This window comes from Lepidochelys kempii, chromosome 14 (genome assembly GCF_965140285.1).
Source record: "Lepidochelys kempii isolate rLepKem1 chromosome 14, rLepKem1.hap1, whole genome shotgun sequence".
In the NCBI taxonomy this organism is placed as follows: Eukaryota; Metazoa; Chordata; order Testudines; family Cheloniidae; genus Lepidochelys; species Lepidochelys kempii.
The window spans coordinates 44,064,691-44,092,623 of record NC_136393.1 but is presented as its reverse complement, the minus strand read 5'-3'; the positions used below and the strand labels follow the sequence as shown (position 1 = coordinate 44,092,623).

The window sequence follows — 27,933 nt, the reverse complement described above, 5'->3', positions numbered from 1 at the left end:
TAACAAAATTCATTCTGCACATGGGTGGGAAAAATTAGAGGAAACACTGGTGGTAAGGCTGAGAGAACAGGGGCTTTGGGAAACCCAGCTCAGTGATCACAATCACTTTAGCACAATGCATGAGTGTGTCTCCTGCAAATAGACCTAGAGGCCAATGGTCTGATTCTCTTCTCACAACAACCTCACACTGGTGTAGATAGGTCACAGGGCCCCAGTGGGATTACTCCTGATTAGTACCAGGGGGAGGGAGAGGAGGATGAGCCCGGGAGCCCAATCAGACTGTTCCTGATTTGTACTGGGGTCAGGGAGGGAGGCACAATTTTTCAGTGAGTTTTCTCTCTTTGGGAAGTTTGAGGAGCTTGTGACAGGGCAGGGATGAAGTTGGCTGGGTGACATTTCCATCCCAGATCACGTCTGCATCACCTTTACCTTTCACCTTACCTCTGCAGCTGGCAGCCATTTCATGCAAAGCAAAGGAGACTGGGAGTGGGAGAAACTAAATTCTACTTTATTGTTCCAAAGGTCAAGCAAAAGGCCGACTCCTTTCCCCAGCTCCAGCCCAGCCCAGTCCAGTCCCAGCCCAGCCCACGGCTCCATCCAACTCCCCCAAGTGCCAGCAAGAGAGCAACAGCTACACATTGGGAGAAACGTGCCGAGAAGCCGCGAGAGGCGCTGGGAGCCCGTCACAGAAGCAAACCCCCCGAGAGCAGGGACTCCAAAGAGCTCAGGTTACAGGGATGCAGATTGGAGTGAGTGGGTCAGAGACAGTCGCTATCGTCCCCACACAGGACACAGCGGTAGATGGGGGAAGGGGTGACCAGCTTGTTGCCGGCACCCAGTGCCGAGAGGCTGAACAACAGCTTGAGTGGTTCGTTACCCGGTGTGCTACACCCAATAATCACAACGGGGTGGAGAAGCAGAAAAGTTTATTTGAAGCTTCAAATAGGTACAGGGAGATTTGAATCTCAAATCCTGTACACAGAGCAGGAAGTTACACAGACTTTTATACATCCTTTTCCCCAGCATACTTATCCAATAGCAAACTGCCCCAAGTATCAATATAGCCAGCCAATCCAGTTCCCAGCTAGTTCCCTGGTTCTCTATATCATTTATTAAACTATACATAAAGCTGCTTTATTCAGCATTGTTCTTCCATATCTGCCCTGTTTGGCCTTGCTTAGTTTCAGGCAGTCTGACTCTGCAGCGTATTGTTGCAGATTCTCAGCATAACTGCTGTGTGTGCCTCCAGGCGGGGGGCCAAGGACACTTGGGCCTAGCACGCAGAGCTGCTGCGAGTGCCTCCAGGCGGGAGGGGGGGCCAAGGACACCGGGGCCTAGTGCAAGGGGGCTTCATCGACACTCGTGGTCTTCCATCCCCTCGAGTTACCTAGTGGCCATGCCCCAGTGTCCCCAACAAGATGGGCTGTCAGACTCCTCATCTCCTTCTGGCCTCCACAATAGGGATCTGCCTGACTTCAAAGCTGCCCAGTGACATCCCTGGCCTCCTTCTCATCTCAGCCCAGCCTTGTCCTCTCAGCAGTCAGGAGACACTGCCCCCTCCACACAACATTCCTCTTGAGCGGGATTCACAGCATTTTACAATTCAAGCACCACTTGACCAGACACTTGCAGGAGAATCCCTGTCTCTCTCAGGCTCTGATGCAGCGAGTTCACAGTTCTCAGCCTCAGCTGCCTGGCTCTCAGCACCAAATCCAGCAGTTTCCCAGTTCTGAACTCTGGGGTACAGATGTGGGGACCCGCATGGAAGCCCCCCTAAACTTATTTCTACCAGCTTAGGTTAAAAACTTCCCCAAGGCACAAATCCTTTGTCCCTGGGTGGTATGCTGCCACCACCAAGTGATTTAAACAAAGAATCAAGGAAAGGACCACTTGGGGTTCCTATTCCCACAAAATATCCCCCCAAGCCCTACACCCCCTTTCCTGGGGAGGCTTGAGAATAATACCCTAACCAATTGGTTACAAAGTGAGCACAGACCGAAACCCCTGGGTCTGTAGGACACTGAAAATCAATCAGGTTCTGAAAAGAAGAATTTTATTGAAAGAAAAGGTAAAAGAATCACCTCTGTAAAATCAGGATGGAAGATAACTTTACAGGGGAACAAAAGATTCACAAACACAGAGGAACTCCCTCTCGGCTTAGTTTCAAAGTTACAAAAAACAGGAATAAATCTCCCTCTAGCAAAGGGAAAATTCACAAGCTAAAACAAAACATATTCTAACACACCTTGCCTGGCTTTACTTACTATTTTTGTAATATTAGAGACTGGTTCAGGATTGGTTGGAGGAGATGGATTTCTACCTGGCCTCTCTCAGTCCCAGCAGAGAGCACAAACAAAGAGCACAAAAAAAGGCCTTCCCCCACAAGATTTGAAAGTACCTTCTTTCCCCATTGGTCCTTTTGGTCTGGTGCCAACCAGGTTATTTGAGCTTCTTAACCCCTTACAGGTACGGAGGAATTCTAGGCTACCCTTAGCTGTATGGTTATGACAGGCTCTGATGCAGCGAGTTCACAGTTCTCAGCCTCAACTGCCTGGCTCTCAGGTGCAAACCCAGCAGATTCCCAGCTCTGTTTCCCCCTCCCCACCCCACCATCTCCCACCCTCTACCCCTCCTAGCTATGCCCCACATCACTGCAGCGATCAGGCAGTAACTTCCTTCCCCATTTCAGTGTCTGCCTCTGGGAGAGTGAATCTAGCTTGCACCCTCAGTGTTTGCGCTGAGGGATATTGATAATTGTCATTGTTTGGAGGAAAAAAATCAGTTGACAAGGGGTAGAAAAAGATACAAATTTAATTGAAATGGAGTGTTCTTGCAAATCAACATTTGTTTCATGAAGCCGTCTGTTAAGATACAGATATTCAGGCCTGTCTGTAAAGGCCTATATGCTAAGAATTTAGGTGTATTCTTATCACTTAGCTAGTTCTAGAGGTATAAAAGAAAGAATCAAAATCACTGTCTGCCAGTGTAAGGGCCTTCTCTTGCGGGGACACTCTGAGGCCCTGCGCTTAGGCTAAGGCCTTTGGCTAATCAGCAGAGGCAGCCATAAGCTGGGAAGAGACCAGTCACCTCCTCACATTCCAACCTAGTCACATTGAAAGAAGGTGCTATTGGGCTGTTAGGAATACACTCCTCTCCTGATAATGCCTATCACTGCCAGAGAAAGGGAAGAGCCTAGAGGACGTAAAAGGAAACTTAGTTTGATAGCATCCTGTCTGGCAAGAACTCACTTATCAATAGCTGGGATGGGAAATCCTCATTTCTGTGTTTGTTCTATCACTGTAGTCCCCATTTTCCTATTGTTTGTCTGTATAATCTCTGTCTGGTTCTGTGATTGTTTCTGTCTGTATAATTAATTTTGCTGGGTGTAAACTAATTAAGGTGGTGGGATATAATTGGTTAAATAATCATGTTACAATATGTTAGGATTGGTTAGGAAAATGATTGGTTAAGGTATAGCTAAGCAGAACTCAAGTTTTACTATGTAGTCTGCAGTCAATCAGGGAGTGAGTGTGTGGGTGGGGGAAATGGGAACAGGGAATGGGGGTGGGGAAATTGGAATCATGTTTGGCTAAGGGCAGGAATGGGAACAGGGACACAGGTGTAAGGCTCTGTGGTGTCAGAGCTGGGAAGGGGGACACTGAGGAAGGAAACTCGAATCATGCTTGCTGGAAGTTCACCCCTATAAACATCGAATTGTTTGCACTTTTGGACTTCGGGTATTGATGTTCTCTGTTCATGCGAGAAGGACCAGGGAAGTAAGTGGGTGAAGAAATAAGCCGCCTAACACCGTCAATAAATCTGAACTACGTCCTGGCAGACTAATCTAACATCCAAGTACGTGACCAAACAGCCTTCGGGAACAGAGAAAAAGCCACAATACAGGGTGGGCGATAAAACATTTTCACGTTCATAATGTGAAATCCTAGAGAATCTGAAGACTCAAAATCCAGAAAATAAGTGTACCCATTTTCTTCTAAAGGGGCTAGACCTGCTTTACTTCTCATCTCGTTATTTCATCCTGTTACTTACAAAAGTTTTAGCATCATCATAATAAATCAAAAACTCACAAACCAGCTTCTCATCTACAAATGATCTGGACTAGCCTAGACAAAAATTGAAAGCAATTTTACCAAGAGATGCAAGCAGGGCTATAAGATCAGAAAGGTCAAAATGTGCCTTCAGATTAATTTTTATTCCCTTCCTGGTTTGTGACACTTCCTTCTCCAGCCCTCAGGGCTCTGACTTGGGATCACGGACATCAAACCTGTGATTCCTAAGTATGGAGAACCAGGGATGCGGCGGAAAGTGACACCTTGGGAGGTGCAGGGGTAGAACGGGGACAGGATAAAACTCTCCATTGCTGGGACAGAAGCTGCTGTGTTGAGTGTGAAGGGTGACGGTGCTGGGGGAAAGAGGGAATCCCTCGGGTTCACCCCATCGCCCTGAAATAGCACAGAAGCTAAAACACCACATTTTACTGTCCCTGCTCCCACTTTTTTAGCATTTGTTTAATTCTGGCCCATAAGGGAGAAAATGTACAAACACTGAATGCTTTTCAGCACGGCCCAGGGTAATGTGATACTATCTGGAAATGAGACAATCCGGCCCCAGAGAGAGAACTCAGGGACTAACGATCACTCTGCTAACGGAGGGGATCAGAATAGATAAGATGCTCAGGGGGAGTTTGTCACGCTCTCTGGAGTGGTTCACAGCTATGAGTGCCAACCTACAGGCAGTCTGGCAGAAAAACGGGTAGATACCCCAAGCTGGTGATGTGTTCTGTAATTAGATTTCACCAAACTAGTGACAAATGTGAACTCCTGGATCACTATCCCAGTCTTACCCTAGACTCATGGACAGTCCCCTCAGACTCTCCAGTCTGTCTTGCCACCTAAACAAACTGGACTTTGTGATAAAAGATCACTTAAACAAAAATCACATCATATTACGTTGCTCCCAGTCCTGATCCTCACACACAACACCCACTTTCTTCAAATTAGCTCTTTTCTGTTCAAGTTCTTCATTTGTATTCCATGAGGCTTCTTCCTCATTTGATGGGTTATTTAGTTACAGGGGTATACACTATGGAAATGTTCGCTACTACATTATAACAAGATATAGTTAAGTGAAAACAATGCAAGTAATGTCCCATTAGTTGTCATGAAGTTTAAACACCAAATACCCTCTTATACATTTCACAATCACTTTGATCTATCCTAATACACAAGTGAATTGGTCTAGGGCTCTGGCATGTGCTGGCAGCTGTTCTCCCAGCGTCAGACAGTTTACACCAGGAAATCTGGTGGAGGGTCACACAGATGCACTGGCTAATCCCAACAAGACCACTGTGACCAGCCCTAGTCAGGGCACTAAGAGAATTTCCCCCATGTATGGAGGAGTCTCTGGTGTGCAGTATGGAGTTAGTGCCATGTCGAACATTTTCCACATTGAAAAAATCTCAGAGGTTTCTTCCATGCGTGGATTTGCTGATGCCTGATACTCTGGGAGCACCAAATGAAGCTTCCCGCACATTCAAGGTCTCTCTGTTGTGCGGGTCACGGATGTGTGAGCTCGGATTGAGTCTTTTCCTGCAGTCAAGCTATTCCTAGGGTCTCTCACACCTGGGTGGATTCTCTGATGTTTAATGAGGTGCGATCGCTGAATGAAACGTTTTCCCACAGGCAAGGCATTTGTGAAGTTGTTACCAGTGTCCTGAGGGGCACACTGAGATTCCTCAGTTAGGGCAAACTGCAAAGAATGGGGCAGACAATCCTCAAAATTGGTGGATATTCCAATATTTCAATTCACCAAGCCAGCAACAAAACAGCTTCTACAATACATTACTGGCTACACAGAGGCGAAAGCACAGTTCCCTTGAAGCAACCCAGTCTGGGGCTCCCTCCCAGACAGTCCAGTGAATATGGTGGGGTTTGTTCATCATATAAAAAGTTCTACCAATCTCAAAGGATCAGACACATTACCCACCAAGTTAGTGAACACTAGAGTTCTTACCCAAATACACGCTTACAGCCAATTCTTATTAACTAAACTAAGATTTATTAAAAGAAGAAAAGAGAGAGAGTATTGGTTAAAAGATCATTATATACACAGACATGAACAGAGTCCTTAGGGCAGTTTCACTGCAGAGATGGTGCTTTACAATTGCAAAGAGTCCTTTTCGGAATCATTTCATCACGTTCTAGTCCAATGTCCAAATGTTCAATATCAGGGGGGTCCAGCTGGACTGGAGATCTCAGTCTTACTACTCAAACTCCCTCCCAAATAACGTTTAAGAAGAACTGAGATAAAAGGATCAGGTCCCAAGAGTTTTTCTAGAGATTTTTGCTGTCTCTCATCAGCAGGCAGTCCTTGGGTGAACAATAAGCGTTTGAAGTAAGCTTCTATTTCCTAAACGTCACAGGTAATTAATTACAGGGATTAACATAAGGTAATTATCCATAAAGCAGTTCATAGACAGTTAACCACAGACTTTAAAGAGACATGCAGACAATGACATTATTACACCCAAGTTTCATCTAAATGTTAATATTCCCTTTTGATCTCTGACAACAGAATACAGCCCTAGACAGGAACCGTTTGTTTACACTGTTAACCTCTAACAAGATAAAAGTAAACACAGACTACTACAGTTACCATCTTCTTCCAGGTCTTTAAAAATAAAGTTTACATTTCAAAGTTCTAGTCTATCTAACGTGGAATGGCTGTATTTACCATTTACAGAATTTTTGAATATGTCTCTAAAAGTTGAATCTGGGTCAATTATTTTGCAAGTTTCTTAACCCTTTCTGGCCGTGTGTCACAGAAGTTTAGCCCCTGTGTGGATTATCCCATGTTTAATGAGGTGTGATCTCTGTGTGAAACTTTTCCCACAATTCAAACAATTATGGGGTCTCTCTCCTGTGTGGATTGCCTGATGTCTAACAAGGTCTGACCTACGTACAAAACTTTTCTCACAGTCCAAGCACTTATGGGGTCTCTCTCCTGTGTGGATTGCCTGATGTCTAACAAGGACTGATCTCCACGTAAAACTTTTGTTACAGTCTAAACACTTATGGTGTCTCTCACCTGTGTGGACTGCCTGATGTTTAACAAGGTCTGATCTGTTTGTGAAACTTTTCCGACAGTCCAAGCACTTATGGGGTCTCTCTCCTGTGTGGATTGCCTGATGCTTAAAAAGGGCTGATCTGTTTGTGAAACTTTTCTGACAATCCAAGCACTTATGGGGTCTCTCTCCTGTGTGGATTGCCTGATGCTTAAAAAGGGCTGATCTGTCTCTGAAACTCTTTCCACAGTCTAAGCACTTATGAGGTCTCTCTCCTGTATGGACTACCTGATGTTTAACAAGGTCTGACCTACGTATAAAACTTTTCTCACAGTCCAAGCACTTATGGGTTCTCTCTCCTCTGTGAAATGCCTTATGCTGAACAAGGGCTGATCTCCACAGGAAACTTTTCCCACAATCCAAGCACTTATGTGGTCTCTCTCCTGTATGGACTGCCTGATGTTTAACAAGGTCTGACCTCTGCATGAAACTTTTCCCACAGTCTAAGCACTTATGGGGTCTCTCTCCTGTGTGGATTGCCTGATGTCTAACAAGGGCTGATCTGTTTGTGAAACGTTTCCCACAATCCAAGCAATTATGGGGTCTCTCTCCTGTATGGATTGCCTGATGCTGAACAAGGGCTAATCTCCACAGGAAACTTTTCCCACAATCCAAGCACTTAAGTGGTCTCTCCCCTGTATGGACTGCCTGATGTTTAACAAGCTCTGACCTACGTATAAAAGTTTTCTCACAGTCCAAGCACTTATGGGGTCTCTCTCCTGTGTGGATTGCCTGATGCTGAACAAGGGCTGATCTCCACAGGAAACTTTTCCCACAATCCAAGCACTTATGGGGTCTCTCTCCTGTGTGGATTGCCTTATGTCTAACAAGGGCTGATCTATTTGTGAAACTTTTCCCACAATCCAAGCAATTATGTTTAACAAGGTCTGACCTACGTATAGAAGTTTTCTCATAGTCCAAGCACTTACGGGGTCTCTCTCCTGTGTGGATTGCCTGATGTCTAACAAGGGCTGACCGACGTAGAAAACTTTTCTCACAGCCCAAGCACTTATGGGGTCTCTCTCCTGTGTGGACTACCTGATGTTTAACAAGGTCTGACCTGCGTATAAAACTTTTCTCACAGTCCAAGCACTTATGGGGTCTCTCTCCTATGTGGATTGCCTGATGCTGAACAAGGGCTGATCTCCACATGAAACTTTTCCCACAATTCAAGCAATTATGTGGTCTCTCTCCTGTGTGGATTGCCTGATGTCTAACAAGGTCTGACCTACGTATAAAAGTTTTCTCACAGTCCAAGCACTTATGCGGTCTCTCTCCTGTGTGGATTGCCTGATGCTGAGTAAGGGCTGATCTCCACATGAAACTTTTCCCACAATTCAAGCAATTATGTGGTCTTTCTCCTGTGTGGATTGCCTGATGTTTCACAAGGTCTGACCTACGTATAAAAGTTTTCTCACAGTCCAAGCACTTATGGGGTCTCTCTCCTGTGTGGATTGCCTGATGTATAACAAGGGCTGATCTACGTGTGAAATCTTTCCCACAGTCTGAGCACTTATGGGGTTTCCCTCCTGTGTGGATTCTCTGATGCATAATTAGAGCTGACTCTCCACTGAAACGTTTCCCGCACTCGAGGCATTGATAGGGATTCTCTCCCATGTGGTTTCTCCTATAGTTATTCAGGTCTGAGTGCTTATTGAAGCTTTCTCCACGGTCCAAGCATTGAAGGTGTTTCTGTCCAGTATGGATTGTCTGATGTGTCACAAGGTGTGATCTCAGAATGAATCCTTTCCCACATTTGAGGCACTGATAGGGTTTTTCTTCCTTGGGATTTGTCTGCTGGGCTGTGGGATCCTTGTCTCCTTCCCAACATTTAATGGATTCATCCACTTTCTTCCTTGGGTAGTTAACCAGCAGCTTCTCTGACCTGTGCCAATTTCCCCAGGCTTCTCCCTCTTCCAAACACTGGGAAAAATTCCCTTCAGCTCTTCCCACAAAGGTCTCCTGTGATTCCACTTCCCCAGGAACGTGCTCATGTTGATTCTCCTCCTCCTTCCCATCGCCTGCTGGGAGAGAGACAATCCAGAGAGGAGTCATTGTGCTAGGGATAAAGAGGAATAACACCAAGAGAAAACCCAACGCGCAAATGCTGTGAAGACTGAGCAATTGGATTCTGCCTCCACATCCCCCCGAAACACTCAGAGAGAAAGAAAAGTGGGAAGGAAACTTGTGCAGCTAACAGGACGGGTGGAGAGCCATGAGCGATATCTGCTGACTCCAGCCCTGCTTTGGGTGAGATGAGGAAGAACTCAGGGCTTTTACTCACACCACATTTTTGGGATTCTCAACATTTTCCTTCATTCGCCAGATGGTTTCTATGTCAGTCCTCACCTGGGCGGGCGCCTCTTGAGATCTCTCTTTCCTCCGAGGCCTGGAGATCGGGCACCCACGGCTCTTCCCCTCGTTCCAGCTGGGCGATCAGCTCAGGTTTGGGCATGGGAAACCCTGCGCAGGGGGTGAAATCAGACCAGATTATGATGCATGGAGCATAGAGAGAGTGTCCGTCATAAAGGGCATTCCATGTCCCGGTGCTGTGCTGGGAGAATATCGAATCCAAGGGGATGGGAACATGGTCACTGAGCCCCCTTGGTGGGGGGAGACATCTGGGGAGAACTGTTACGCCCTCACTAGCAGTTCCCAGGATCTGTGCACTTTGGGGGCCTTGCTGACAAACACACAGCTCTAGAGAACCCCGGCCTATTTCTAAAGCTGCAGAGCCTTCCCTATGGCTGGAGTGATTCCCAAGGAGGCAGGTGAACAGGGATTATCTGTATGAATGAGAAACAATATAGATGGGACAATACACGGCTTCTCCCCCTTGAAAGCTGGATGGATGGGGATGGTTTAACATGTCCATTAGGTTTGACACCCTTATCCCATTGGTGAGGGTATGGAGATGCAGGTCTCTCTCACAGGGCAGCTGTGGATTATACAACCCATTCCCCTTCAATTTAACTGACCAGGGAAGAACCTGACCAGATTCAGCAATGGAGGCCCTACATTTTCTCATAACTGAGGGGACAGGAATCCCTTACCCAGTGAGGTCACAGTCTCGTAGATCTCCTGCATGACGTCCCTGTAGAGGGCTCTCTGATCAGCGTCTAGCAGAGCTCCTTGACCCTTTGTGAAATACACAGCCACCTCCTCGAAGGTCACCAGCATCTGGAACAACAAGAGTCCCCCACTCAGCACCTGCTGCCCCAGCCACAATCCCACTAGTCACGGGAAAGGAAGAAAGAAAAAATAAAATCATCACGGAAGCTCTGGGAAGACCAGTGTAGCAGAATTCCTCCCCCACCCTGCTCAGAGCAGCCCGGAGGCTTCAGGGGGTGGGGAGAAGGTGAGAGCTGCTTGTCCCCCACAGAAGACAGAGCAGGGCAGGGTCTTCTTATTTCCCACACGCCTGCCAGCCACAAGCTGATACGGGAAGCAGAGCTCTGAGCCGGGGACAGGGACAGGAATCTCGACAGCTTCCCTTCGTATTTCACAGCAGCCTCTAGCTAGTGGGTTCAGGCTCCAGCACTGGGAGTCTGGAAAATGTTTCCAGTCCTGCCCAAGGGGGTTGTGTCCTTTTTGAGAAATGGGGGAGTGTCTCTCCACCCCCTCCCCCACGTCAATGGACCTACTCAGAATATCAGCAGGTTTATCACAGCCTGTCCCCTCCCTGCTTCATCCTGAGTCTTTCCTGCCCCTCCCCCTCTACAACACTCCCCTGCAGCTCCCTGAAAATCCCCTACCTGAGCTGGCTCCATCACAACCATTTCCCTTCCCTGTCCCCTGGAAGTCCGGACGATCTGCAGCGAAATCTGGACGTGATTCCTCAGCCTGTCAGGGCGAGAGGGGTGATGGGGGGAGGTTACAGAAGCAGCTCGAGTCCATTTCACACCCCGATTCCCCCCAGGCTCCGTCCCTGCAGACACATGCTCTGGACTCTGCCATGCTGCCAGGTCAGGCCCCACCCAGCAGAACTAAACCCACCAGGGACACTTTTAAACCCTCCCCGTAAGATTATCTCTGTGCCAAATGCTAGAAAAAGAGGAAATCGAAAGAACCACTTTGGGGGCTCCCCATGACATTATCGTGTAACCCCCTCTAAAGCTACCCCCCTTCTCTCCAGATAGTGAGGTGTTCAGCAGAGTCAGCAACTGGCTTTTCTTCTCGCAGCTCCTCGCCTTGTTCCCAGGAGAGTCACTCTGCCCTGGGGGTGCAGGGAATGGATCCAGACAGGTCTTGGACCTGGCAAACTCCCTCCCCACTTCTTGCTCCTGCTGCCCCTTCCAGTCTCTCCTTTCTCCCTTTTTATCGTCTTCCCTCCCCCTGGGAGAACTGCTGACTGCCCCATTGACGTGGGCCTTTGCTCTCATTAGGCAGATCTGCCACTGCTAACAGGGGTTTGAACCTGGCTGTGTCCATGGGCACGGCAGCTCTGGGACTTGCAGACACACAGGGAGCCCCCTCCCCACGTAGGCCAAACTCACCAGCAGGTCCCTAAAAGGGGGCCTTTGTGCAGAGTCATTTTCCTGCCCGGCCCCAGCCCTGTCCCCCGGGTCTCTCCATCACTTGCAGGTTCCAGCTGAGGAGCTGGTGACCGAAGAGCCAGGGGATGCCCCAGGGACTGGTTCCAGCCACCGGAGAAAGTCCCCACCTAGGCTGGGCACAGAGGGGCTGTAACAGATGTCTCTCCTCTGCTGGGTAAGAAGCAGCTTCTCAATCTGGAGTCCCCGGTCAAAATGGAGGAGGCAGCAGCTTGTGAGCCAGGGAGCTCAACTCCAGAGCGCTGATAGCATGAGCAGGGAGAGAGACGCACACCAGCATCCTCCTCTCCTTTAGCAATAACCAGAGCCCTCCTTTGGCAATAACCAGATAAGGATGAGTCTCTCTGTCCTGCCCCTGCAGCCCCCAGATCCAGGCAGGCAGAGGCTAATTTCACTGGCCCATCTGCCTGCCACAACCAGCAGTTACTCCAGTCTGACAAGGGGTCTGGCTGAGATCTGAATTCTGCATGGAAATCAAACCAGGGCCTTGAGCAGCCCCAAACACTCAGGAGATAGACCCCAAATCAGGAGGAGTGTGTCCTTTTTATTTTTAAATCAAATCATAAATTGGAAGCAGGGTGTGCGCGGAGGGGAGGAGGCTGCCTGTGGATATTTGCTTTGTAGTTTCTGAGCCCTGAGGGGACAGTCTCCTCACCTCACATGCTTGTTTGACCAGGACCAGGAAAAAAATTCCCCACTGGCTGCTGGGTGGGGAAGTCCTTCACCCTCTCCTACCCCATGGGGTGGGAGAGCTGCTCTTGTATCTCTTTCCACCCCTCTGCCTTCTCCCTGCCATCTGGCTCTGCCTTCCCCAGCCAGTCTCCTCTTGCTCTCACATTCTCCCTCCAGCCTCCCCTCCCCACATCCTCCCTTTCCCTCACAGTGCCCCCCCTCAGATCTTTCCTCTATTGCAGACTCGTTCCCCTCAGCCCCATAATTCTCCTCCTACAGCCTGACTCCCCTGCATTGCCCCATCCTCCCTGCCCCCATCCTAGCCCCTGCATTCCCATCACCCATCTCCTGTCACCTAATGCATCCCTGTTCGCCCCTCCTGCCCACACATCCCGGTGCACCTCTTTAGCCTCCTCCCCCTGCAGCCCGGGTTAAGGCACGGCTCTCATAGAGGGGAGAGGGGGTGAAGGTCTCTCATACCTTCCCTCCAAGCAGTGCCCTCCCTGGGAAGGGGGCCCAGGCTAGGCTGGGGTTACTGCACTGGGAGAGGCTCCTGGGGAGCAGCGGGAATGTTCCTGCCTTACAATATAAACCTCTCCTGTCTGCAGCCAGGGATTTTGCCTGGAATGGGGATTCTGCACAGCAGTGACCAGTTACTGCAGTAACTGCCATTCACTTCCTGCTGCTGGGAATGAGGGAGCCCACTGATTACTCCCACATCACTCCAGCTCCTTTTGGGCCCTAGCCATAAACCCATTCAACTGAAACCTCCCTGCCCCAGACCCTGCCCCTCAGAGCTTCCTCGTCTCCTGACCACAGCACTATGGGGGCAGCATCCATAAAAGCCAAGTCAATGGGACAAAAGAAAGGAGCCATTCTGATCCCAGGGAGGGGGGAGAAGGGACATGTCTATGGAGACCAACAATTGTTCCAGAGAGTCCCCAATATCAACCAGGATTCAGGGGTGAAGGGGTCCTGGTCCTAAAGAGGCTGCCCAGAACGTCAGGGGACACATTTCACGGTGACACTGACTCTGTGTGTGATTTGCATAATTTTAAAATATTATGCACAGAATTTTTAATTTTTTGGTGCATAATTTTTAATCATTTTGGAGTAGAATTCCCACAGGAGTAAGTAGCCCTGGGCCTAATCTACAAAGCCCGCTCCCCTAACTCGGGCAACAAAGTTTTCAGTTGTCAGTGCTTTGCAGCCAAGTTCCCTCTGGTGATTCGCAGGGCCAGATTAACCCGTCACTGGGCTCTAGACAAAACCCCCTTATGTCTGCCCCAGCCAGGGTGCCGCCTATGGAACTGTCCCTGCTAGGCCACTGTGGGGATTTGTAGGGCTTCATTAATTCATCACTGGCCTGTAGGCAAAACCTCTCACATCCACCTGACCCCCGGGACTCCCTGCTGGCGTTACAGCACAAATGGCGGCCAGCACAATTTCCTAGAGGTAGCCATTACCGATATCTAGATCCAGATGTTCCGGAGAAGTTAGCAGGGCGCATGCTCAGAGGGAGAAACTAAGGTTCCCCAGGTAACTTTTACCCTGAAAATATAGCTACGGCTGAGTGAGCTTTGGCACCTAGGGGGTTTGTCAAGAGTTTTGTATGGCTCCATGGAGCCTAAACTGGGATTTAGGCACCTAATACCAGATTTATGTGTTTAGCCTAGGGTCTGGGTGCCTACATGCCATTGTGAATCCAGCCCTCAGTCTCTGTAATGTGACCGTATGTAGCAGAAGCACCTGGGTTCATCGGATGTGAAGAATGTCAGGGTCTCCTTCCTTTCACAACACTATGATCAGTGCACCAAGCACTGCTCTTGCACCAAGCAGCCCACTGATACCCCAGGGTGTGACAAAGTGGGAATGTTCTTAATGTTTTCTCGGAATAATGCGTGTGTGCCTCAGTTTCCCTGATGTGTTACTCAAGCTTCGAGGTGGTGGCACAAGGGTGTGTGATCATTGTGACAACACCTAGAGGGCAGGGGTGACTGCAGGCTCGTTCCCTGGGCACAGAGAATGGCTGAACACTCTGTATCCTCATAAGTGGTGGCCGGAACCCGTCCTCTGCAAGGAGCCAGGCAAAGGTGTTGGAGAACAAAGAGAGAGGGGGAGGCCAGGTGACCTGTTTGTCCAGGAAAGAGAGAAAGCATGGAGGAGGGCAGCTGGGTGTGACTGAGGCTGGGCAGCTGGAAGCGGGTCAGTGTCCTGGTTTGGGACTCAGCGGGGAGAGTCCAGGGCTCTGGATCCCCCCCAAGATGGACTTTGCTGAATGATCCTGATTTCTGTGCTAACAAGCTCTGTTCTGTGCTGCGTTCCCAACGACTAACAAACCCTTCTGTTTTCCAAGCTGGTTGGGAGTCACTGCTGACTGCAGAGCTGGGGTGCATGGCCCCTTTAAGGGGCACGGTGTAAGGCTTCCCCAGGTGTCTCATCCAGGTGGACTCCCTGCTGAGAGCTCACGGTGTGACGGGGTGCTGAACGCTCCAATGTCAGACCCACGAGGTGCTGAAGCTGAGGAGGCTTCTTGCCCTGGTTCCAGTGTGCCCTGAGGGGAGACACACCGTACTAGAGTCCTGCCTGGCTTCATTCAGAGCAGTCCCAGAGCACCGAGACTGGGACTCCATGACACAGGACTGTCTTAAACACAGATCTCCCCTCCAAGCTCTGATTGCCTCAGCTATCAGGTGAATAAAGAGGGAGCAGCCTGCGAGGTGGACATCCTATACAGCTTTGGAAACAAATACAGAGCATGTCTAGTAACTACACCCACAGCCTATTTCTGGATGCTTTTGAACCAGGAGATCAGCCCCGCACGCTGCACCTGTGCTGAGACACATCATAATGTTTTATGTGAGCTGAAAATACCTATGCTATGCCTGTCAGGGTGCGTCCTCACACCTATCGCAGCCACAGACTCATTGATGTAACTATCCTCATGTAAGACAGAGGTAACAGACAATGCTGTCTAAGTTACATTTTCCGGCAGTGCTTAGCTAGTAAGAGATAAAGTTTGCATAGCATGTGGTGAGCAAGCATCTAAAGGCTGAGATCAAAGAGGAATCTTTACATTTTAAAGCACCAAAACCGTGAATCAATTGGTTCGTTCTCATGGGAGAAGAGTGCCCCCACTTTGTCTAAGTTGCTTATAGAGGGGATCCCTGCACAGCACGATCTCCCATCACTATCCGGCCTTTATTCTCCTGCTCAGGACAGATGTCCTAACCGGCGCAGGGCAGGGAGAAGGAGCCAGATCACTTTAAATTTCAACCTTAACCCATTTATTGAAATTTTGTCAGGCCAAAACTGTGAAATATCGTAATGGCGTTTCTACCCAACGCAATGCTCAGGAAAGGTGAGATGAGTGCCTCACTGCTTCACTCCTCCTTTTTGGACTTGAAAAACCTAATGTGGGTTACACCTGGATGATACAAAACTTTAAAAATGTTCAAGACAGATCAAAGGTCTGATAATTATTAGAATTTTGGGGGAAGGTTTCCTGCACTGGTCTGTGGTTACCCTGACTGCCACTGTCAAAATTAAGGCCACCTTAATTCTGAATGAGAGCATCCACACAGGGGGTTAAGGTGCTAGAATTTATGTGCATTAACTTCAGACCTTTAGTGTCAGACCATGCAGACAAGCCCTCAATGAGTAAAGGGAAAGGAATAAGGGAAATTATGGGGAGGGGGTGGAATCCCCTACTAATTCCTTTAGTTTTAAATGCTTCAACTGGTTTTCCAAGGTTGCCCTCACAAATGGGCGCAGACATTCAGACACAGAGCCTGGCAAAGGAGCAGGAGTAGTAGCCACACAATCAGTGCCAGAGTTTTCAGCCCATCAACAATAATCGTTCATTTAACATCGGAGTCAGCAGTATAGTCTGTGTCTATAAGACAATGGGTGTTTATACCATGGGGTAACTAATCTGCATTAGCTGTCCCACTGTGAAAACATAAAAGAGGCAAAGTAATTCAGTTTCACCAAAAGGTAAACTAGGTGTAAAGGAAAAATAAGAGTAGGCCTAAAATTTGGTCAAGAAAACTGTGTAAGTGGTCAAGGGGCAGGAGGAGAGAGTGTGGAAAATTACTGACAAGACACAATTGCAACAGCCAATCTTGTTTAATGTGACTGCAACAATTAGTGTTAGGAAAGCCGTTAACCGCAAAAGAACAAACCGTGAATAACAGGAAAAGCTTGTTTTTGCTGTATTCCTAATAAGGGAAAATATTAATAAGGAAGTATGTGTAACGAAATGCGGTTTTGATCTATACTATAAGCTTCTGTGTTCCCTTTTTCGACAGAGCTCTCCCTGCATGCTTGTAATAAAGGAGCCTCAGGCTGTTCTGATCCAAACACAATGCATGGTAAATTTCTCCACAGCATAGGTGTGGTCAGCACTGTGTCCTCCTTCCTGACTAAGGCAAAGGAGAAACAGAACAGTTCATTTTAAAAAACCTTTGACTTTGGCCGGACAAATTAGTACATGTGTCAGAATGAAGAACAGTCCTGAAAGGTATCACCACAAAAAATGTAGCACCCATAAAAGGCTGTGAACTTAAAATAAGCTATTAGAAGTATAAAAAATGTTGTAGAAAAATCAACATCAATACATACAATAAATGACATCATAGAAAAGTAAAATGTGCATTTCAGTGTGTGCAGAATGGGGGGTTACTCACAGAAATAAGGTTTTTAAATCAATTGTTAATTACAAGTGGTGGTGGGGAATCAAATGTTCCCGGAAGGGCAAAATGGCATTGAATGTTACAGGATTGTACAGCCATTCTAGGTGTGGTGGAAAATTAACCACGCATTGTGTTTTGGATCAGAACAAGCCTGAGGCCAGCTTTAGTCAAGCATGCACATACAGGGAGAGTCAGCCGGAGCTGCTCTACCGTAAACAGAAAATACAGGAGCTTATATAGCTGAAAACCAAAATTAGTTAAGCACACTTTCATCAAGAGCGTCTTTTCCTTATTTGGCATGTAATGCAAGCTTTAACAGTACTTTACCTTATTTGGAATACAGCTTTTCCTGTTATTGACAGGTGTTTCCTTTGTGGTTAACGGTCTTTTCTAACTTTGAGCGGTTATGGTTACATTTCTTAAGTTGTGCTGATGCAATTGCCCCACAATGGAATTTTCCTCACTCTCTTCTTATGCTTCATATACACAATTACCTTGACCAAAGTTTTAGGCCTATTAGTCTAGGCCTACTAGATTTTTCCTCCACATAAGTATATGGACCCTTTGGAAGGGGTAGCAGTAAAAGTATGAAGCGAGTATGCTCTAAAGGCTCAGACATAAAAAGATAAATAAAAGGAAAACAAAGTTTATTTTTTCTTTATTTAAATTCTAGACTTTTGGGTGCATAACTCATGGGGTTTGAATTCTTGGGGCTGTCAATCGATCTTGGGGTTGTATATCTATGCTTAGTAAATAATACCATAGAAATGTCCTTTTGAGAAGCAATTCATACAAGATACTATAACGCCACTAGGGACAGATTTTTAAAAGGATTTAGGCTACTAGTGGCATATTAAAAAGTATCCAGGTGCCTTGAACCTTGAAAATTCTGGCCATTAGCGAATATTTGGGAATCAAGTTCTATATACAAATGGGACATGTGAAAAAGCACTAGGGTGCTAAGTAGAGAGACAAAATAACAATTGGCTAAACCATGCAGCGGTTCTCAAACTGTGGGTCAGCAACCCAAAGTGGGTCATGACCCCATTTTAAAGGGGTCGCCAGGCCTGGCATTGGACTTGCTGTGGCCTGGTGCTGAAGCCTGAGCCCCACCGCTCAGGGCTGAAGCAAAGCCCGAGCTGTCCCCCCGCCCCGGGCTTCAGTGGGCTCAGGCTTCGGTCCCCCTCCTGGGGTTGTGTAGCAGTTTTTCCAGTCAGAAGGGGGCCAGGATGCAATGAAGTTTGAGAACCCCAGGAAGGCAAGCACCGTTGGTGGATGAAAGCAAATGGAAGGAGTTTTGAGACCAGCCCATGAAATCAGTCAGCACTGAACTCAAATTACAACTAGGGCTGTCAAGCAATTAAAAAAATTAATCGCGATTAATTGTGCTGTTAAACAGTAACAGAATACCATTTATTTAAATATTTGTGGATGTTTTCTACGTTTTCAAATATACTGATGTCAATTATAACACAGAATGTGAAGTATACAGTGCTCACTTTATATTTATTTTGATTACAAATATTTGCACTGTAAAAAAACAAAAGAAATAGCATTTTTAAATTCACCTAATACAAGTAGACAAGTACAAGCCACAGTAGGGCGCAGGCTGGCTCCCAAGCCCGCCCGCCCCGCACACACCGGGAGCTGCGACAGCTTTCCCAGGCCCGGGGCAGGGAATCGCACCCGCTCCGCGGGGAGCAGCCCGGGGCCAAACCCGCCCCCTGGAGCCCGGGGGTGACGGGGGGGGCGGGTCTCTCTTACCTTCCCTCCGAGCGGGGCCCCCCGGGGCAGGGGCCGGGCCGGGAAGGGGCCCTGGCCGGGCTGGGGGCTCTGCCCTGGGAGAGGCTCCCGGGGAGCAGCGGGCAGGGCCCGGCTGGAGGTTCCCCTCTCCCGGCTGCAGCCCGGGCTCCGGGCTCCCAGCACCAGCCGCCGGGGCTCGGGGATCTCGCCGGGAGCCAGAGTCCCCGCAGCGGCGGCGAGTCACTTCCTGGGCCGGGCTGAGCCCCGCGATCCTCCGCCCAGAGCCGCCCCCCAGCCGCTCCTGGGTCCTAGCGATCAATCAACCCTTCTGCAGCATCCCTGTGCCCGGCTCCTGTTACACTCCCAGGCTCTAAGGTCAGAAGGGCCCGTCCTGAGCATCTAGCCCAGGGGTTCTCACGGCCACATTTTTGGTGGCCTCAGAGTGCGGCCAGCAGCTCTGGCTGGTGGCCGCTCTGACACTTTTCCCTAAAACACTTAATGAACTTTAGCAAAACCCATGAGATGTGCACATAGGCAGAGGGCTGTAATGTGTTGGCAAAGTGTCCACAGTCAAAATTTTGAGGTCTCTGGGGGCTGCTCCCAGGCAGCTCCCCACAAGCGGCTCCCCTCCCTGCTGTTGCTGGCGGAGGCTCGGCCAGGGGGCTCTGCACGCTGCCTCCCTTCCCCCGCCCCGAGCACTGACTCCGCGGCTCAGAGCCCTGCAGACGGGGCAGCTCGAGTAGGAGCCAGAGGAGGGACATGATGCTGCTTCCAGGAGCTGCTTGAGGTAAGCACTGCCTGGAGCCTGAACACACCTCCCTTGCCCCACACTCCTGCCCCTGATCCCCCTCCCGCCCTCCAAATCCTTTGTCCCCAGCCTGGAACACCATCCAACACCCCAAACCCCTCATCCCCAGCCCCCCCCCAGAGCCTGCACCCCCAACTGGAGCCCTCACCCCCCCAGCCCTGATCCCCCTCCCATCCTCCAAACCCCTCGGTCCCAGCCTGGAGCCCCCTCCTAGAGCCCAAACTGCTCATCCCCAGCCCCTCCCCAGAGCCTGAACCGCCAGCTGGAGCCCTCACGCACCCCCACACTGCAACATCCTGCCCCAGCCCTCAGCTCCTTCACACACACTGAACCTTTCAGCCCCAGCCTGGAGCCCCCTCCTCCACCCCAAATCCCACATCCCCAGCCCAACACCACAGCCTGCATCCCCAGCCCGAGCCCTCACTCTCCCCCCCGCATCCCAACCCCCTGCTCCAGCCCCAGAACCCCATCTCGCACCCTGAACCCCTAATTTCTGGCCCCACTCCAGAACCCATACCTCCCCAAAATCCCTGCCTCAGCCCGGAGCCCCCTTTTGCCCCCCACCAATGTCCATCCCTAAGTCCGGTAATGTTGTCAACTGTCCATTGCGCAACATGGTGGTGCTGATCCCTGCACAGAGGTAAGCGGGAGAATGGTCCCACTATAGTGGGGAACTTTCCTCGCTTTTACACCCCACCCCAGTGGAATCAAATAGCAGAAGAATCTGAATCCTCGCTCCCGCTCCCTTCACCCAGAGGCCTGTTGGACCTCGAGGACTCCTCTTCCACTCTAGTCCCCATAACCCTGACAAGGTTGGGCCAAGGATTCCAGAGGGGCTCAACCCCCAGTCTTGTGATCACTCAGGACAGGGGTGAGAGTGTCCCCACTGCAGGGTACTATCTTCATTCTGGAAGCTTTCCTGACATCTTCTCTGACCATTGCATAGCATTCAGAACAAATACAATTCATTAAACAGAAAGTAATTTTAAAAAAAAATAAGGAAAACAATGGGAAAGGCAAAAGGAAAACACAGTACCCCGCTCTGTGGGCACAGGGGAAATGACAAACGGGGCAGTTCACAGTCTATCCCTCCCACATCCCAGGCCTCCTGCCCAGGCCCTGGCTGTCCTGCAGGGATGCTGCAGATTTGACACATGCTCTGGTGGTGGCCAGCGTCAGTCTCCTCCTGTCGGGGTTATGCTCCCGCTCCAAGTCTGGCCTGCGAGGCCCCTGGCTGGGGGCATCTCCCTACGTTGGGCCCTCTGCCCAGGGTCCCCCTCGCTTTCCCCAGCTGCTCACCGCACCCGGCTCCAGACTGGCCCAGCCCCAGCCCCAGCTCCCCTCTGCCTCAGCACTGCTGCTGCTCTGTGTCCAGCCCAGCCCAGGCTGCTGCTCTCCCCTTAGCTCTGCCCTTCACTGGCAGGCAGCTCCAGCTCACACAGAGAACGGGCTCCTGACTCCCTCATTGGCCTGCCTGCCCTGTCAACAAGGCTGACCTAGAGCATTAGCCTCTCCCCATTGGCCCTGGGGACTACTCTCAGGGCCTTGATTTCCCATTGGCCCTTCCCCTGGCTTTTGGCTCTGGGAAAGGGTCAAGCAAAAAAACGTACTAAGTTTCAGTAAGGGGCCAACGGACCCCTTACCCAGATACACACCAAAATCATTGTAACGTATTTATTGCTAGCTAGTAAGTCTGCTGCTGTGAAAAGTGATATTTGTATGTTTGTTAATATTTTTCACAGCCTCTCAGCAAGCAACTTGTGTTGCCAACTTTTTAATTTAAAAAACCCGAGACACTCCAGCAGGAGTGCTGGAACCTGCCCTGCCCCACCTCTTTCCCCTGAGGCCCCACACCTGCCTCGCCTCTCCCCCATCCACCCTCTCCCACCTGTCTCTCGCTCCTCCCCCATCCACTCATTTTACACCCTCCCTAACCAGCTCAGGAGGAATTTGCCTGTGGAGCCAGGGCTGGGAGCTGCAGTCGCCCAATGCAGGTATGAGACAGCCCTGGCGGAGTAGGGGCTGGTGTGTAGAGAGCAGACAGTGATGGGGGAAGGAAGGAAACCCTCAGACTCACCCCATAGCCCTGAAATAGCACAGAAGGTAAACCACCACATTTTACTGTCACTACTTCCACATTTTTAGCATCTAGTTAATTCTGGTGCATAAGCCAGAAAATGAACAAACACTAAATTCTTGTTAGCAGGACCTGGAGAAATGTGAGATTAGCTGGGAATGAGACAATCCAGCCCCACAGGGGGAACTCAGGGACTAACACTCACTCTGCTAATGGGAGGGAGTCAGAACATGTCAGTAAGGTTTCAATTTTGTTACGGAGGTAACGGAAGTCAAGGAATCTGTGACTTCAGCCTGTAGTGGCTCTGAGCTGCGGGGTCCCCCTGCTGCCTGCAGTAGCAAAGAGCTGCCCCCCAGAGCTCTGAGCTGCTGCAGGCCGTGAAGATACCCCACAGCACCTGGCTCCCAGGGGTGACCTCGAGATGTATGAGTTGCCACAGGTGGCTGGGACCCCACAGCTCTCAGCTGCCATGGGTGGCAGGGCCCTGGAGCTCTGAGCGACAGGAGGCAGAGGGCCCATGCAGCTCCCAGACAGAGCCCCCACAACTGCCCAGCCACCATGGGACCCCAGAGCCCCAGCAGCAATGGGTGCTGCAGCCTTCTCTCTCCCCGTTTTGTCATGGATATTATTAGTAAATGTCACAGACAGGTCACGGGCTTCTGTGAATTTTTTGTTTTTGCCCATGACCTGTCTGTGACTTTTACTAAAAATATTGATGACAATATCTTAGCCTCACACATAAGATGCTCAGGGCGAGGTTACACTCGGAAATCTGGTGGAGGGTCACAGAGATGCTCTGGCTAATCCCGACCACATTTCCTACCATAGATAAATGCTCGGAAGCAGAGGTGGGATCTCTCGGCCTTCCCCAAATGGCTCCGTGGGAATCAGCCCCTCTCAGTGGTGCTGTGTGAATGCAGAGGGGCAGGGAGATGGGGCAGAAGGGGAGAGTGAGGAGAGGCAGCACCTTTCTACCCCTGTGCTCTCCCTCATCTTTTATCCCATGATCCCCAAAACACTCAATACCCCAGCACCCAGCTCCTCCTGCTTCCCAGCCCCAACCATTCAATCCCCAGTTCCCTCCCCAAAACCCATACTCCTGGTCCCTCAATTTTTGCTCCCCCAGAACCCAACACCTTTGCGGATTGGGGGAGGGGAGGAGTTACCAGCCCCCAGGGACACTCCCCCTGCAGGGAACAGCTCCAGGTAAGTGGAGGAGCACAGCCCAGGGGCTGGTGGAAGATGGGGGGTGGGGACAGGGGTCTAGAGTGAAGGTGTGGCCTGGCCCAAGTGTCCTTCTCCTCATCTGCATGGCAGGGGGATCCCAACTGGGAGGGGAAGGGAGACGGGGGAACTTCAGCCAGGCAGAGGGAGCATCTAGAGGAGTTTCTCTCTCTTCCTTCCCCCACCTTTGGCCCATCAGCTCAGCAGCCAGGGCTGGAGCACGGGCTGATCGTGGCTTCTCCTCTGCCTGGGGTTTGCTTAGACCAGGCAGAGCCAGAGGGTCACTGACCAGCTGATGCTGCTGTATCCTCACCCCAGCAATGGGCAGCTGGATCCTTGGGAGCCAAATGCCCCTGATGTGTGTGGGAATGAGAAAATGGGTTTGCCACCATGGCCAGCCCTAGTCAGGGCCCTGAGAGAATTTCCCTGCTGTGTGGAGGAGTCTCTGATGTCAGCTCCACTTGGAGCATTTTCCACAGTGAGATCATCTCAGAGGTTTCTCCCTGTGCGGAGTTGTGGATCCCTGATACTCCAGGAGCACCAAATGAGGCTTCCCCCACATTGAAGGTCTCTCTGTTGTGTTGATCACTGATGTGTGAAGTCAAATTGAATCTTTTCCTGCAGACAAGCTATTTCTAGGGTCTCTCACCTTTGTGGATTTTCTGATGTTTGGTAAGCTCTGAGCTCTTATTGAAGCTTTCCCCACAGTCAAGGCATTTATAACGTCTCTCTCCTGTGTGGATTCTCCCATGTTGAGTAAGGTGTGAGCGCTGACTGAAAGTTTTTCCACAGTCCAGGCATTTATGGGGTTTCTCTCCTGTGTGAGTTTTGTGATGTGTATTAAGGGTTGATTTTAAACTGAAACTTTTCCCACACTCAAGGCATTTATAGGGTCTTTCTCCTGTGTGGATTCTCCCATGTTTAGTAAGGGATGAACTTTCCATAAAGCTTTTCCCACACTCGAGACATTTGTAGGGTCTTTCTCCCGTGTGGATTCGCCCATGTTTAATAAGGGATGAACTTTCCATAAAACTTTTCCCACACTCAAGGCATCCATAGGGTCTCTCTCCTGTGTGGGTTCTCTGATGTGTAGTAAGCTTTGAGTTATGAATAAAACTTTTCCCACACTCCAGGCATTTATAAGGTCTCTCTCCTGTGTGGGTTCTCTGATGTGTAGTAAGCTTTGAGTTATGAATAAAACTTTTCCCACACTCAATGCATTTAAAGGGTCTCTCTCCTGTGTGAACTCTCTGGTGTACAGTAAGTTGTGACTTCTGAATGAAGGTTTTCCCACAGTCCAAGCATTTATGGGGTCTTTCTCCTGTGTGGATTGCCTGATGTCTAGTAAGTTTTGTTCTGTCAACAAAACTTTTCCCACAGTCGAGGCATTTATAGGGTTTGTCACCAGTGTGGATTCTCTGATGCTTAATGAGGACTGAGTGGTGAATAAAATTTTTCCCACACTCAAAGCATTTATATGGTCTCTCTCCTGTGTGGATTCTCCTATGTTTAATAAGGTATGAGCTCTGACCAAAAGTTTTCCCACAGTCCAAGCATTTATACGGTTTCTCTCCGGTGTGGGTTCTCTCATGTTTAATAAGGTCCGATCGCGCATTGAAATCTTTCTCACACTGAAGGCATTTATAGCGTCTCTCTCTTGTGTTCAGACATGGATGTCTAATAAAGTTTGAGTGCTGAATGAAACTTTTACCACACTGAAGGCATTTATATGGTCTCTCTCCTGTGTGGATTTTCCTATGTTTATTAAGGTGTGAGCGCTGACTGAAAGTTTTCCCACAGTCCAAGCATTTATGGGGTTTCTCACCTGTGTGGGTTTTCTGATGTATATTAAGGGCTGATTTCAAATTGAAACTTTTCCCACACTCAAGGCATTTATAAGGTCTTTCTCCTGTGTGGATTCTCCCATGTTTAGTAAGCGATGAACTTTCGATAAAACCTTTCCCACACTCAAGGCATTTATATGGTCTTTCTCCTGTGTGGATTCTCCCATGTTGAATAAGGGATGAACTTTTGCTAAAACTTTTTCCACACTCACGGCATCTATAGGGTCTCTCTCCTGTGTGCAGTGTCCGATGTGCAGTAAGGTGTGAACTCTGACTAAAACTTTTCCCACACTCAAGGCATTTATATGGTCTCTCTCCTGTGTGCATTCTCTGGTGTATAATAAGACATGGCTTCTTACTGAAGCTTTTCCCACAGTCTAAGCATTTATAGGGCTTCTCTCCTGTGTGGGATCTGTGATGCGCCATAAGCGGTGATCTCTGACTAAATCTTTTTCCGCACTCCAGGCATTTATAGGGTCTCTCTCCTATGTGCAGTCTCTGGTGCATAATAAAGTTTGACTTCTCACTGAAGCTTTTCCCACAGTCTAGGCATTTATAGGACTTCTCTCCTGTGTGGGTTCTCCAATGTTTAATAAGGCTTGCACTGAAACGGAAACTTTTCCCACAGTCAAGGCATTTGTAAGGTTTCTCTTCACTGTGACTTTTCTGCTGGACTGTGGTTTCCTTGGGATCCTTGCATCCTCCACCACGGTCAATGGATTCATCAAGTTTCTTCCCAGGATAGTTTCCCAGCTGAATCGGTGATCTGTGTCGATCTCCCCAGGCATTTCCTTGTTCCAAGCACTGGGAAAAATTCCCTTCAGCTCTTCTCAAAACCATCTCCTGCGATTCCACTTTCCCAGAACCTTCCTCCTGCTGATTCTGCTCCTTGTTCTCACTCACTGTCCTATCACCTGCTGGGAGAGAGAGAACCCAGACAGGAGTCACTGCCTGTGCCGGGGAGAAGGGACGGAAAGGGGAATAGCAAAGAGGGAAAACACAACACAGTGACTGTTGGGGAGATAGAGACACTGGATTCTGCCTCCACATCCCACCCAAACACTCCCAGGGAAGGAAAGTCAGGGAGGAAATTCCCAACAGCTAACAGGATAGGTGGGAAGCCGTGACTGATATTTGCCTTCATAATATGACACGGGCTGACTGCAGCCCTGACCTGGGTGAGATGGGGCAGAACTGGGAGCTTTTGCTCATGGCACATTTCAGGAATCCCAGCTTTTTCCTTCTCTCATCGGATGTTTCTGTCTCAGTTTCCCTGACTCCTCACCTGTGCGGGTGCCTCTCAGACTCTCCCTTTCCTCACCAGCCTGGAGATCTGGGACCCACAGCTCTTCCCCTCGTTCCAGCCGGGCGATCAGGTCAGGTTTGGGAATGGGGAATCCTGCACAGGGGGTGAAATCAGGGAAGCTCAGGGCGCATGGAGCATTGGTAGAGTATTTGTCAGAAGGAACATTCCCTGAGTTTAAGCTGAGCCTACATGGGACTGTGGTAACTCCGACCCTTTCGAAGGAGCAGGCATGTGGGGTGGGGGAGAGTTCTCACGCACTCACTAGGAGTTCTCAGGGTAGATGACCTCTGGCGGACTTTCTGGCACATGCAGCTCTGGTGTTAAACTCCTGCCTATTTCCAAACCAGCACATCGGTGCTGGATCTAGTGGTGCTAGGGGAGCTGCTGCACCTCCTGGCTTGAAGTGGTTTCCATTCTATCCAGAGTTTACAGTTTGGTTCAATGGCTCTCAGCCCCCCACTGCACAAATTGTCCCAGCATCCCTGAGCCTGCAGCACCAAAAGCCCTCCCCATGGATGGAGCTTGTCCCAAGAGGACCGGTGAACCCCGCAAAGCTCAGTTGTTCAGGCTTTAGCTCCATCCCCATGCAATGGGGCTCCCACTTTGTGCCCTGGGCCCCACAAATCTAACTCCGGCCCTGCATGGCGGCCCCCCTGAAACCTGGTCGCGGCCCCACAGGGGCCCCTGGTTGAGAAGCACTTCACTTTGAGACCCATTCCTTCCTAATCCAACTGAGCAGAGTCAGACACGCAGACCCTACGGCTTATAATAGCTGAGGACACAGGAATCACTTACCCAGCGAGGTCACCGTCTGGTAATTCTCCTGCATGACATCCCTGTAGAGGGCTCTCTGAGCGGGGTCCAGCAGAGCCCCCTGCCCCTGGGTGAAATACACAGCCACCTCCTCGAAGGTCACCGGCATCTGGAACAACAAGAGTCCCCCGCTCAGCACCTGCTGCCCCAGCCACAATCCCACTAGTCATGGGGCAGGAGACCCAGAAAAGCAGAATCCCCCTCCCAGACACACACCCTGCTCAGAGCAGCCAGGAGGCTTCAGGGGGTGGGAGAAGGTGAGAGCTCCTTGTCCCCCCCAGCACACGGAGCGGGGCAGGGTCTTCTCATTTCCCACCCGCCTGCCAGCCACAGGCTGAGACGGGAAGCAGAGCTCCGAGCCGGGGACAGGGACAGGAATCCGGACAGCTTCCCTCTGTACTTCACAGCAGCCTCTGGCCAGTGGGGTCAGGCTCCAGCACTGGGAGTCTGGTCCGTTTTCCCAGCCCTGCCCGGGGGGGGGGGGGTGTTTCCTGCTTCAGAAAAGGGGGAATCCCCCCCCGCCCCCCAGCCGTGCCAATGGGCCTGTTCTGCAGGCGCGGGCTGGTTCCCCCCGCCCCGCGCACACCGGGGGCTGGCGGCAGCTTTCCCGGGCCCGGGGCAGGGAATCGCAGCCGGCTCCGCGGGGAGCAGCCCGGGGGTGACGGGGGGGGGCGGGTCTCTCTTACCTTCCCTCCGAGCGGGGCCCCCGGGGCAGGGGCCGGGCCGGGAAGGGGCCCTGGCCGGGCTGGGGGCTCTGCCCTGGGAGAGGCTCCCGGGGAGCAGCGGGCAGGGCCCGGCTGGAGGTTCCCCTCTCCCGGCTGCAGCCCGGGCTCCGGGCTCCGGGCTCCGGGCTCCCAGCACCAGCCGCCGGGGCGCGGGGATCTCGCCGGGAGCCAGAGTCCCCGCAGCGGCTGCGAGTCACTTCCTGCGGCCGGGCCTGAGCCCCGCGATCCTCCCCCCAGAGCCGCCCCCCAGCCGCTCCTGGGTCCTAGGGATCAACCCACCGCGCTGCAGCGCTCTGCCCCAGAGCCTGCCCCCTTGAGGCCCAACCTACC

The 27,933-nt window shown here is 50.4% G+C and overlaps 2 protein-coding genes across 3 annotated transcripts in view; one reads left to right on the top strand and one right to left on the bottom strand.

Moving 5' to 3' along the window:
- The window catches only part of LOC140898034 (uncharacterized), a 302,273-nt gene that overhangs the window by 208,069 nt on the left and 66,271 nt on the right, over nt 1-27,933 (top strand). The gene's annotated exons all lie outside the window — the stretch shown is intronic.
- Nucleotides 6,096-27,640, bottom strand: LOC140898075 (uncharacterized). Its single transcript, XM_073311535.2, has 6 exons — nt 27,565-27,640; nt 26,861-26,987; nt 26,045-26,158; nt 23,565-25,676; nt 20,059-20,061; nt 6,096-8,922 (listed from the first exon to the last, which is right to left on the bottom strand). The coding sequence occupies exons 2-6, from the start codon at nt 26,985-26,987 to the stop codon at nt 6,839-6,841; spliced, it is 4,440 nt and encodes a 1,479-aa protein (XP_073167636.2). The 5' UTR covers nt 27,565-27,640; the 3' UTR covers nt 6,096-6,838.